This window comes from Zootoca vivipara, chromosome 8 (assembly GCF_965207765.1).
Source record: "Zootoca vivipara chromosome 8, rZooViv2.hap1.1, whole genome shotgun sequence".
Taxonomy (NCBI): Eukaryota; Metazoa; Chordata; class Lepidosauria; order Squamata; family Lacertidae; genus Zootoca; species Zootoca vivipara.
The window spans coordinates 5,069,286-5,082,156 of NC_142591.1; the positions used below are offsets into that span (position 1 = coordinate 5,069,286).

At 43.5% G+C, this 12,871-nt stretch overlaps 1 protein-coding gene across 21 annotated transcripts in view; it reads left to right on the forward strand.

Annotated features, from left to right (window-relative positions):
• LOC118079302 (protocadherin gamma-C5) overlaps positions 1-12,871 on the forward strand; it is a 274,853-nt gene that overhangs the window by 155,538 nt on the left and 106,444 nt on the right. The window contains exon 1 of one of the 21 annotated variants that reach the window (XM_035103381.3): positions 437-2,857. The exons of 18 other annotated variants lie outside the window; for them this stretch is intronic. In XM_035103381.3, coding sequence (XP_034959272.3) covers positions 437-2,857 — 2,421 coding nt within the window. Of the gene's footprint in view, positions 1-436; positions 2,858-3,770; positions 8,462-8,488; positions 12,870-12,871 lie in introns of those variants that run through there. 2 more of the 21 variants (XM_088675033.1, XM_088675035.1) reach the window with 2 other exon arrangements.

Consider the following 12,871-nt stretch of genomic DNA (forward strand, 5'->3'; position numbering starts at 1 on the left):
TAAGAAATAACACCAAGGAAAAGCTTTCTCAAATGCTCCACTCAGTGAACAGAAGGGAAGGTACAGTATGTGCTGTAGAAACATCGACATTTATTCACCTCTGTCTATTTTCATAGAACAAAATGCAGTTCCTTCAGTGGTCCTCCAAGTGTCAGTGTTGGCCAGTATGACAGCCAGAGAGAGGATAGAGATCCATTGATGCTTCCTAGACTGCAGTAACTCCCATCACTGCTAGTCAGATCAAGCCAACTGAATAACACAGTGACAGGGAACTCTTGCAGAGAAGGAAAAATCTCCTTTGCTTTGCACAAGTATAAGAACAAGGGCAGTTTATTCTTCCTCGGTGATACCTCATGTTGTTTCCTTCATCATTGTGAGAGCCTGAGCATAGGAAACTTAGAAAAGGAAGCAGCCTGTTTTTGAGAGAACCAGCCAGATGGAGAGAAGGCACACAGGGAATGGCAGGGCACTGACAAGGCAAGTACTGCTTCTCTCTCTCTTGTCTTTTACCTGTTGGGCTGCATCAGAGCAGATTCATTATTCAACCCCTGAGGAGATGGCAAAGGGTTCAGTTGTGGGGAACCTCGCCAAGGACCTGGGACTGAGCACCAAAGAACTAAAACATCGTAATCTGCACACTGTCTCTGTGGCTAAAATGCAGCATTTCAGTATCGCTGCAGAGAATGGAAACCTCTATGTAAATGACAGGATTGATAGGGAGGGGATATGTGGCAAAAATCCAAATTGCTTTGTTAATTTTGAAGTTGTGGTGGAAAACCCTTTGAATATTTTCCATGTACTAGTGGAAATCCAGGATGTTAATGATAATGCACCCCAATTTCTCAATGATAATATCAACTTGGAGACAGGTGAACTAACTTTGCCAGGCACTCGATTTCTCCTTGGGAAAGCACAAGATCCTGACATTGGGATGAACTCTCTCCAGGATTACCAGCTGAGCTCCAACCAGTATTTCTCTTTGGAAGTTAGAGAGAGAAAAGATGGAAATAAATATGCAGAACTGGTGCTACAGGAACATCTTGATCGAGAAAGTGAACAGACCCTTCACTTGGTTCTTACCGCTATGGATGGGGGTGAGCCTAGAAAAACTGGGACTGCCCAAATATGGATTAATGTCACAGATGCCAATGACAACCCACCTGTTTTCACTCAAGAGGTTTACAAGGTCAGCTTATCTGAGAATGTTCCTGTTGGGTCACTTGTACTACAGGTTGCAGCCTCTGATAAGGATGAAGGTACAAATGCCCAAATCAGGTATCATTTTAGCAACATACAAGCTACAGCTGAACAGATATTCAGGCTGGATCCCATCAGTGGTACAATCACTCTACTGGAGCAACTGGATTTTGAGGACGATGATGAATATACTATGACAGTAGCTGCAAAAGATGGTGGAGGATTGGTGACACATTCTAATATTGAGATAAGGGTACATGATGAGAATGATAATGCCCCAGATGTGACTTTAGCCTCCATGTTCAGCCCAGTTCCTGAAGATTCTCTGCCAGGAACAATCATTGCTCTGATCAATGTGAATGACAGAGATAGTGGAGATAGTGGAAAGGTTACTTGCTACTTACAAGATGATTTACCCTTCAAAGTTTTTCCCTCATCTAACAATTACTTCAAGCTCCAGACAGACAGTCTCCTGGACAGAGAAAGAACTCCTGCATATAATATTACAATCACAGCCACTGATAGAGGAACTCCACCTCTTTCCACACACAAAACAATCTCACTACAGATATCTGATATCAATGATAATGCCCCTACATTTCAGAGATCATCCTACAGCATCTATGTGCCAGAGAACAATCCTTCAGGTGCCTCCATTTTCACCATCAAAGCCTCTGATCCCGATGTGGACCAGAACTCACGGATCATGTACTCCATCCTCAACAGCAACATTGAGGAGCTTCCCATCTCCTCCTATATCTCCATTAATTCTGAGACCGGCACCATCTATGCCCAGAGATCCTTTGACTATGAACAATTCAGAGAGTTCAAGCTGCAAGTGAAGGCCCAAGATGGGGGTTCTCCCCCTCTCAGCAGCAATGTCACCGTCAGGGTGTTTGTTCTCGATCGGAATGATAACAGCCCTCGTATCCTGTCCCCCTCACAAGAAGCCAAGGGCTCAGCCTTGTTTGAGATGGTGCCTCGTTCGGCCGAGGCAGATTATCTTGTCACCAAGGTGGTGGCCGTGGATGCAGATTCTGGACACAACGCCTGGCTCTCCTACCATCTGACTCAGGCCACTGAGCCGGCACTCTTCACGGTTGGCTCTCATACTGGAGAGATCAGGACCACCAGGGCCTTTGTGGAGAGAGACGCTGTGAAACAGAGACTGGTCATTATGGTGAAGGATAACGGGCAGCCGTCTCTCTCGGCCACCATTACTCTGAACCTGGTGTTTGCTGAGAACTTTCAGGAGGCCCTTCCGGAAATGAAGAGCCAGCCCAGCAGCTCGGAGTATCAGTCTGACCTGCAGTTCTACTTGGTGCTGGCCTTAGCTGTGATCTCCTTCTTGTTCCTCTTGACTGTCATTCTGGCCGTTACCATGAAGCTCCGTCAATCAGGGCATCCCAGGTTCCTCCAGTGCTTTGGTCCTGTTCCCCATTCCAAGAATGGGGCCATCTTCCCACCCAACTTTGAAGATGGGACTTTGCCCTATTCCTACCAGCTGTGTCTGTCTTCTGAGACCAGGAAGAATGAGTTTGCCTTCCTGACACCCAATGTTCAGATGGTAGACAATATTCTTGGCAGTGAGAAACCTGCTGTGCCTTTTACAGGCAACAGCGGAAACAATTTTCATTCTGAGATGGCTAATGGTGAAGAGGTAAGATTTGTTCTCTGCAGTTACATGTGTGGTACACTCTGTAGTTCTTTAGCTTTAGTGACATTGCAATACAACCTTTTATATTGCAGGTGTACCTGCCATTTTCGGTCTTTAGTTAGTTTTCCATCTAGAAATCAATGGGGGGGCTTTATTTCACTTTTTTAATGTTCATTTTAATTATTTGTTAGCCTTCTATACTGCCTTTCATTCGAAGATCACATGGTAGCTTACAATATAAAAGCCCTCATGAATAATCATCTTCCCTATATATTCTAAGTAGCTGAGGCTAAACCACCTGATGCAAGTAGCTATTTCGTAAGTCAGTTGGGGTATTCCATATTATGTTTTGTTTTGTTTTATATTGACAGTTCAGTCCCAAGAATTGTTGTGCATGTTCTTAATGCTGCCTCTGTTGACAGTTGGAAAAAACATTGTACAAAGTACTTTGGCATCATATTTCAGATCTAGAGTTTCCCTGTTTCATTTAACAGTGCAGATTGGATTTCACTGATCCAATTGTTGGTATTTACTTGAGCACTGGATGCAATGCTTAACCCATTGTTTTAATGTAGGACGTCATGTGTAATGTGAATGAACCTTTTTATGTGTATCTTTGAACTCCACAGATGATGCTTTTGCTTTAATCTTTTGGAGGTGTTAATTGTGCAGCATGTTCTCAATGCTGCCTCTGTGGACAGTTGGGGTGGGCATGGTGGCATCACTCTCTGGGCCTCTGTTTTGGCACGGCAGTATCTGGCCTTCTTCTTGTAGCTTCAAACAAGGCAGGATCTATCAGTTCCCAGTTGGGGCTGAATGGCAGGGGCGTAGGAAGGGGAGGCGATGGGGGCGCACCCCCAGAATGTGCGTCACGCCCCCAGAATGCATGACACGCCCCCAGAATGCACGACATGCCCCCAGAATGCACACCAGCCCCGCCCCCGCCTGTTCTCAGCCCCCAGTGCTGGAGCATGAAGCTCCGCCACTGCTGAATGGTAGTATTTTGTTCTTGTTCATAAACTGGACGAATGAGAGGATGCATGACAGGAGCTTTCTCATCTGCTATGTCAGTCAATAATTAAAGACTGGCTATATTTGCACCCCAGCAATTCTTTTTAAATGTGCCACAACTGGCAAGTGCTATGTAGGTTAGAAAGCATAAGGATCCTGTAGTGAGCGGCCCAAGACCTGAAAGGAGAGTTACCCAAACCAACCTTCATGGCATTCTTACTAGTTTGGGGGAATCTGGTGATGGCAATTACTCGTCTGTACTGATGACCTCATTGACTGTGGCTCTTACTGGCTCAGGGCTGATGATACCTAAAGGTCCTCATTTGCACTCAGTGGAGCTGGGGGGGCACTGAAAAGCAAAGACCCTGGGGGTGGGCATCAAGGGAGAAATGTCATCCTACTTTATCTGTCTTTGGTCCCCACCATGCACACAGGCACTGTGGCAGTGGCCACATCCTGGGATATGACTTTGGCTGACTGGCTAAAGCAAGTGAGGGTAACTGATGGGTTTCAAACCCTCAGTGAGTTAGGGACTTTCTCTGCATGTGAAGACCAGCTCTGGTGGATTGAGCAGACAAAACTAATAGTGGGTTCAGCAATCAAGAAGGTGGTTACTGCACATGGCGTAGAGGGAAGTGAGCGGCAGATCACTTCCTCTTCAACCTAAAAATGTAACCCATTTAGGCAAAGGAAAACTCTGATCCAAAACTCTGCTGCCTTGCAGGCTATCTTCATGAGAAGAGAAAGCTAAGGAGTGCACCCTACACAAATCCAGAGTTTATTCCATAAGAGTGTTTCATGTCATCTGTTAAAAATTTATAATTAATCCTTGTTTCTAGTGAGCACTTGTTGGTATCTGTCTAAGTTAACTCCACCTCTAAAAGCTGAGCGATTTCGTTGTTGTCTCCCAACTTGTTGAGATAAGATGTCTGCAGTTTCTCTCTCTCTCATCACTATTCATCCTGTAGATAGTTTCTGCATGAATGAAACATTTGAACTCCAGAAACTGAAAGTGATTATTCCAATCTGATTCATGCTGAAAGGTCTGCTAACAATGGGCAAGTATGCACCAGCAGAGTAGCACTAGCATCACTTTGTGGGTGGAAACCAGTGAAGGCTGGCCAGGCCCTGCAGAGGAAGTTAACTCGTGTGTGTGTGTGTGTGTGTGTGTGTGTGTGTGTGTGTGTGTGTGTGTTTCAAGCTGCATACTCAGGATCCCTATTGGCCTACAAAAAACCTATACTGTTATTGTTCTGTGTAAAGAAGAGGGTGATGAGCCATACCTGTGAGACTGTGAAGTAGATGTGCAAGGTCAGAAACACACATCCCACAGTAGATTAAATTAACACTAGAAATCAGAAAGCTATCTGCCATGACTAAATTACTGGAGCACATGGGTGTGGGTGGGTGGGGGGAAAACAATGGCAAAGTTGAGAGCTGATAAATAAATCTATTGGAGGGGATGTCGACACAAATAGACCAATAATTCGAGCACTAATACGGGGCAAGATGACAAAACTAAGCATGAGATGTGGGACTAATTTCAATGATAAGCGATGTAATACAAGATGCCTCCTTAGGATATCAACTCGAACACAGGATGATACATACATCTAAAAGCAGACATTATTGTGTCTAAGGTTCATGTGAAGGCCTAACAATAGGCAATAATATATTAGCTTGGAAATAATTGTAAACATCTCGATCAACGTAGAGTAAAAAATAAACCTGCAACATATCAAGATTGTTTGTGTGTGTGTGTGTGTGAAAGATATTAAAGAGGGTTCACATACTGTATTCTGTTTAAAAGCCTGCCTTGAGCCATCACATATAATCACCAACAGAGATGCATTTGGGGAGAAAAATCACTGGGAAAAGATTGCAGTTCTCTGTTTCAGACTCACAGTGTCACTGTTGGACAAGGCGGCAATCCAAGGGCAGCTGAAGTTCCACTGATGCTTATTGCAGAGAGATTTCTTTGTACCAAACTGCACATCGGGAATACCAACAGACGCTGGAACAAACGTTTCAGCTGAAAAAAGGAAAAAAAACTGCAGCATATACAAATTACGCCAAAGGATCCAGTTTGTTTTTTTACTGGGCAAATAAAAATCTCCTGTCTTGGTGGAAATCTGAACTCCTGTGCTCATCAAAGAGAAGAGGAAAATGAAGAGGAGAGGAATCCTTCATGGAGAGAGCTTTCAAACATCAGGGAGGCATATGACCCTTCTGATATTTTCATCTTTGTTCTGTGGAGCAGTTTTGGAAGAGGTTCACTATTCCATCCCTGAGGAGATGGCAAAGGGGTCTTTGGTGGGAAATCTTGCCAAGGATTTGGGACTGAATGCCAGAGACCTGAAGAACAGAAACCTGCATATCATTTCTGAAGGTAAAAAGCCATATTTCACTATCAATGCTGAAAATGGAAACCTGTATGTGAATGAGAGGATAGATCGTGAGGAAATATGTGGGGAGAGGACACACTGCATTATTGATTTTGAAGCTGTGATTGAAAAGCCATTGAATGTTTTCCATGTAAGTGTAGCAATCCAAGATATTAATGATAACATCCCACAATTCATAAAGGGCAATATTGGGCTTCAAATAATTGAATCCACATTGCCAGGTGCTAGATTTCCACTTGGGAAAGCTGAAGATCCTGATATTGACATTAATTCTCTCCAGAATTATCAGTTAAGCCTAAATCAGTTCTTTATATTAGAAATTCAGCATAGTCTGGATGGCCATAAATATGCGGAATTGGTGCTGCAGAAACCTTTGGATCGGGAAAGTGATCACTCCCTACAGTTGATCCTTACGGCCTTGGATGGGGGTGAAGCCAGAAAAACTGGGACTGCCCAGATATGGATTAATGTCACAGATGCCAATGACAACCCACCAGTTTTCACTCAAGAGGTTTATACAGTTAGCCTGAGGGAAAATTCCCCTGTGGGGTCCCCCATACTCCAAGTAAAAGCCTCTGATAGGGATGAAGGTCTGAATGCCCAAATTCATTATACATTTAGTAATATTCCAGAAAGAGCCTACCAAAAATTTGACCTAAGTCCAAAAAATGGAATAATTACAATTAAAGAAGCTCTTGACTTTGAGGAAACAGAGAAGTACACTATGAAAGTTGAAGCAAGAGATGGAGGAGGATTAGCGGCTCACTGTAATGTTGATATAAAGATTATAGATGAGAATGACAATGCTCCAGAGATCATTGTGGCCTCCTTATCTAGTCCAATTCCTGAAGACTCTGCTTCTGGAACACTAATTGCTCTCATCAATGTAAAGGATAAAGATTCTGGAGAAAATGGAAAAATTACATGCCATCTACAAGGTAATGTACCATTTAAAATAGTGTCAGCTTCAAGAAACTACTATAAAGTCCTCACAGACAGTCCTTTGGACAGAGAAAAAGCCTCAGGATACAACATCACAATAATGGCCACCGACAAAGGTAGCCCCCCTCTCTCCTCCAACAAAACCATCTCCCTGCAGATTTCAGATATCAATGACAACCCCCCTGCCTTTGAAAGATCAACCTACAGTGTCTTTGTGCCAGAAAACAATCCCTCAGGTGCCTCCATTTTTTCCATCAAAGCCTCGGACCCGGATCTGGACCGCAACTCACGTATCACTTACTCCATCCTCAACAGCAACATGGAGGAGCTGCCTCTCTCCTCTTATGTCTCCATCAACTCTGAGACGGGAACTATCTATGCACAGCGCTCCTTTGACTATGAGCAATTCAGGGAGTTTCAGATCCAAGTGAAGGCCCAAGATGGCGGCTCTCCCTCTCTCAGCAACAACACTACCGTATGGGTGTATATTTTGGATCAGAATGATAACAGCCCTCGGGTTCTGTATCCTCTCCCAGGCGCTGAGGGCTCTGCCTTGTTTGAGATGGTTCCTCACTCGGCAGAGCCAGGCTACCTAGTGACCAAAGTGGTGGCTGTGGACGCGGACTCTGGGCACAATGCCTGGCTCTCCTACCAAGTGATGCAGGCCACAGAGCCGGCCCTCTTCACTATTGGGACCCACACGGGAGAGATCAGGACGTCACGAGCCCTTCTGGAGAAAGATGCTGTGAAGCAGAAGCTGGTCATCTTGGTGAAGGACAATGGGAAGGCTCCTCTCTCAGCTACTGTGGTTCTCAACCTTGTGGTTGCCGAGAACTTCCAAGAGGCACTTCCAGAAATGACTAGGCAATCCAGTGACACTGAGTATCATTCTGACCTCCAGTTTTACTTGGTGCTGGCTTTGGCATTGATCTCATTTTTATTCCTCCTGACGGTGATACTGGTCATTGTCATGAAACTTCGACAATCAGGAAATCCCAAATTATTCCAATGCTTCGAACCTAATGCTTTTTCTAAGGCGCAGGTCATATTTCCACCAAACTATGAAGAAGGAACTTTACCTTATTCCTACCAACTCTGCCTATCGTCAGAGATGAGGAAAGAGGAGATCTCTTTCCCAAAACCCCATATCCAGGGGACAGAAAACTTGCTATGCAATGATAGCTCTCAGGTGGTTCTTGTGGATGGCAACATTGGGGATGCCAATGGCAAAGAGGAGGTTGGTGAGCAGGTAAGCTTTGATTTCAGGAACTGTGATGTTGGCACCACAACCATGCTCCTTGTATGAGCAAAATTAGTATTTTTAGTTGTCTACCTCTTTACTAATTTACTGATTTACTAAATGAGAGAACTTTAAAAATTCTAATTATATTACTAGCACCAGCTATTCAGACTGTAAAAAACAGTTTTTACAAGTAGTCTACAAATTGCAATGACCAAACTTCAATGCTGAGGCTGAAAATGATGTTCAAGCGAGTCTTCAGGAATTATGGAATTCATATCCTGTTCTTCCTTCTAGTAATTTTCTTCCTGTAGATTATTAAAATACCACTATTATTAAATACAGTAGTTATTTTTTTTAGTTGTTCCTTTAGTTAAATATGTGGATTTGTACTTCGTTCATTCACATAGTTTATTCATCCTGTTGTGATTCGAGTTAACTAAAAAATGTATAAAACATGAATGCTTCCTATTTGTTCATAGTAGATCTTTTTGACTGTTTTAGACTTCTCTGGAGGATTTACGTAGAAAGAACTTGTATGAAATGCAGAATGCTCAGAAAAGGGCAACTAAGATGGTCAAGTGGGTGGAACAGCTTCTTTATTCAGAAAAAATGCAATTCATAACGATATTTAGTTTACATCAAAGACAAGGGAGAAGCGATGTGAGAGAGCTGGTCCTGACAGTGCCACAATGCAGCATTTGTGTGGGGCATGTCCTGAAATGAAAGGTTCCAGGTGGATATAATAAGGGAAGTTGAAATAGTAAAAGGATGCACTTTATCAATGGTTATTCTGATTGTTTTATTCAGTTGTATTAAGAGTTTAATAATAGCAGAGGACTAGTCCAAGACTTAATAACTATAGCAAGAACAACTATTTGGTATAACTTGAGTGGAGTGTATGATTAAGAACATCATCTTTACAGGAGTGGATTATTAGAGTATGGGATATTTTATCTATGGTTAAACTAATGAATATGGTAAGAGTCAGAGTGGGGAGACTGATAATATTGTGGTGGAAAAAGAAAACATTTTCATACTTAATTTGTGCAATAAGGTTAGAAACTTTATAAATCGGTATGCTTTCTGTGCGTGTATAATATAAAACTATAGAAACTTGTATCCATCCATTATTTTTATTTATACAGAAACATCACACATACTTGACACATTTTAATAAATAAATGACTTATGGGAATTGCTCCCATGAAAAGCAGTGATGGCCACTCACTTGGATGTCTTATAGACAACTTCAAGGTGGCCGCATGTCATGCTGGCTAAATCCCATCAAATACTAGAAGCAAGATGCCTCCAAATGCCACAGTGTATGATCCAGAAGGCCTCTTCTTATGTTGTTACATTTTAATGAAAGGAATTGTGTGCCCTGATGTTGTGTGATAGACTGACAGACAACGGACTACAATCATGTTAAAGTGAGGCAATACTCTGCTGGTGATCCCTTGGGTGTGTAGTTTCCATTCAACGGGGCTCAATTTCATTGGGATATACTTCAAGGCAAAACATGTTTTCAGTAGGCTGTATATCTCCAGACTGGGTTTAGAGTTCTGTGAGCTATTATATTCAGCAATCAGAGAAGCTGTTATTTTAATGTGTACAAACTGAAAGCAAATCACTTGAAATTTGCTAAAGGGAAAGTACTGTACATTGAACAACATGGTTTTCCTTGCAGTTCCTTCAGTAGTCCTCCAAGTGTCAGTGTTGGCCAGTATGACAGCTAGAGAGAGGATAGGGATCCATTGAGGCTTCCTAGACTGCAGTAACTCCCATCACTGCTATTCAGATAAGGCCAACTGAAGAGCACAGAGTCAGGGAACTTGCAGAGAAGGAAAAATCTCCTTTGCTTTGCACAAGTATAAGAACAAGGGCAGTTTATTCTTCCTCAGTGATACCTCATGTTGTTTCCTTCATCATTGTGAGAGCCTGAGCATAGGAAACTGAGAAAAGGAAGCAGCCTGTTTTTGAGAGAACCAGCCAGATGGAGAGAAGGCACACAGGGAATGGCAGGGCACTGACAAGGCAAGTACTGCTTCTCTCTCTCTTGTCTTTTACCTGTTGGGCTGCATCTGAGCAGATTCATTATTCAACCCCTGAGGAGATGGCAAAGGGTTCAGTTGTGGGGAACCTCGCCAAGGACCTGGGACTGAGCACCAAAGAACTAAAACATCGCAATCTGCACACTGTCTCTGTGGCTAAAATGCAGCATTTCAGTATCACTGCAGAGAATGGAAACCTCTATGTAAATGACAGGATTGATAGGGAGGGGATATGTGGCAAAAATCCAAATTGCTTCGTTAATTTTGAAGTTGTGGTAGAAAACCCTTTGAATATTTTCCATGTACTAGTGGAAATCCAGGATGTTAATGATAATGTGCCCCAATTCCTGAAAAGCAATATCAATTTAGAGATCCTTGAATCCACTCTGCTAGGCACACAATTTCTCCTTGGGAAAGCGGAAGATCCTGATATTGGGATGAACTCTCTCCAGGATTACCAGCTGAGCTCCAATGAGTATTTCTCTTTGGAAGTTAGAGAGAGAAAAGATGGAAATAAATATGCAGAACTGGTGCTACAGAAACCTCTTGATCGAGAAAGTGAACAGACCCTTCACTTGGTTCTTACTGCTATGGATGGGGGTGAGCCTAGGAAAACTGGGACTGCCCAGATATGGATTAATGTCACAGATGCCAATGACAACCCACCTGTTTTCACTCAAGAGGTTTACAAGGTCAGCTTATCTGAGAATGTTCCTGTTGGATCACTTGTACTCCAGGTTGCAGCCTCTGATAAGGATGAAGGTACAAATGCCCAAATCAGCTATCATTTTAGCAACATACCAGCAACTGCCGAACGGAAATTCAAACTGGATCCCATCAGTGGCACAATCATTCTACTGGAGCAACTGGATTTTGAGGCCAATGATGAATATACTATGACAGTTGCTGCAAAAGATGGTGGAGGATTGGTGGCACAATCCAACATTGAAATAACTGTGCTTGATGAGAATGATAATGCCCCAGATGTGACTTTAGCCTCCATGTTCAGCCCAGTTCCTGAAAATTCTCTGCCAGGAACAGTCATTGCTCTGATCAATGTGAATGACAAAGATAGTGGAGATAATGGAAAGGTTACTTGCTACTTACAAGATGATTTACCCTTCAGAGTTCTTCCCTCATCTAACAATTACTTCAAGCTCCAGACAAACAGTCTCCTAGACAGAGAAATAGCTCCTGCATATAATATTACAATCACAGCCACTGACAGAGGAACTCCACCTCTTTCCAAACTCAAAACAATCTCACTACAGATCTCAGATATCAATGATAATGCCCCTACATTTCAGAAACCATCCTACAGCATCTACGTGCCAGAAAACAATCCTTCAGGTGCCTCCATTTTCACCATCAAAGCTTCTGATCCCGATATGGATCAGAACTCACGGATCACGTACTCCATCCTCAACAGCAATATTGAGGAGCTTCCCATCTCCTCCTATATCTCCATTAATTCTGAGACCGGCACCATCTATGCCCAGAGATCCTTTGACTATGAACAATTCAGAGAGTTCAAGCTGCAAGTGAAGGCCCAAGATGGGGGTTCTCCCCCTCTCAGCAGCAATGTCACCATCAGGGTATTTGTTCTTGACAGGAATGATAACAGCCCTCATATCCTGTCCCCCTCACAAGAAGCCAAGGGCTCAGCCTTGTTTGAGATGGTGCCTCGTTCGGCCGAGGCTGATTATCTTGTCACCAAGGTGGTGGCCGTGGATGCAGATTCTGGACACAACGCCTGGCTCTCCTACCACCTGACTCAGGCCACTGAGCCGGCACTCTTCACGGTTGGGTCTCACACTGGAGAGATCAGGACCGCCAGGGCCTTTGTGGAGAGAGACGCTGTGAAACAGAGACTGGTCGTCATGGTGAAGGATAATGGGCAGCCGTCTCTCTCGGCCACCATTACTCTGAACCTGGTGTTTGCTGAGAACTTTCAGGAGGCCCTTCCGGAAATGAAGAGCCAGCCCAGCAGCTCGGAGTATCAGTCTGACCTGCAGTTCTACTTGGTGCTGGCCTTAGCTGTGATCTCCTTCTTGTTCCTCTTGACTGTGATTCTGGCCGTTACAATGAAGGTCCGTCAATCAGGGCATCCCAGGTTCCTACAGTGCTTTGGTCCTGTTCCCCATTCCAAGAATGGGGCCATCTTCCCACCCAACTTTGAAGATGGGACTTTGCCCTATTCCTACCAGCTGTGTCTGTCTTCTGAGACCAGGAAGAATGAGTTTGCCTTCCTGACACCCAATGTTCAGATGGTTGACAATATTCTTGGCAGTGAGAAACCTGCTGTGCCTTTTACAGGCAACAGTGGAAACAATTTAATTTCAGAAATGGCTAATGGTGAAGAGGT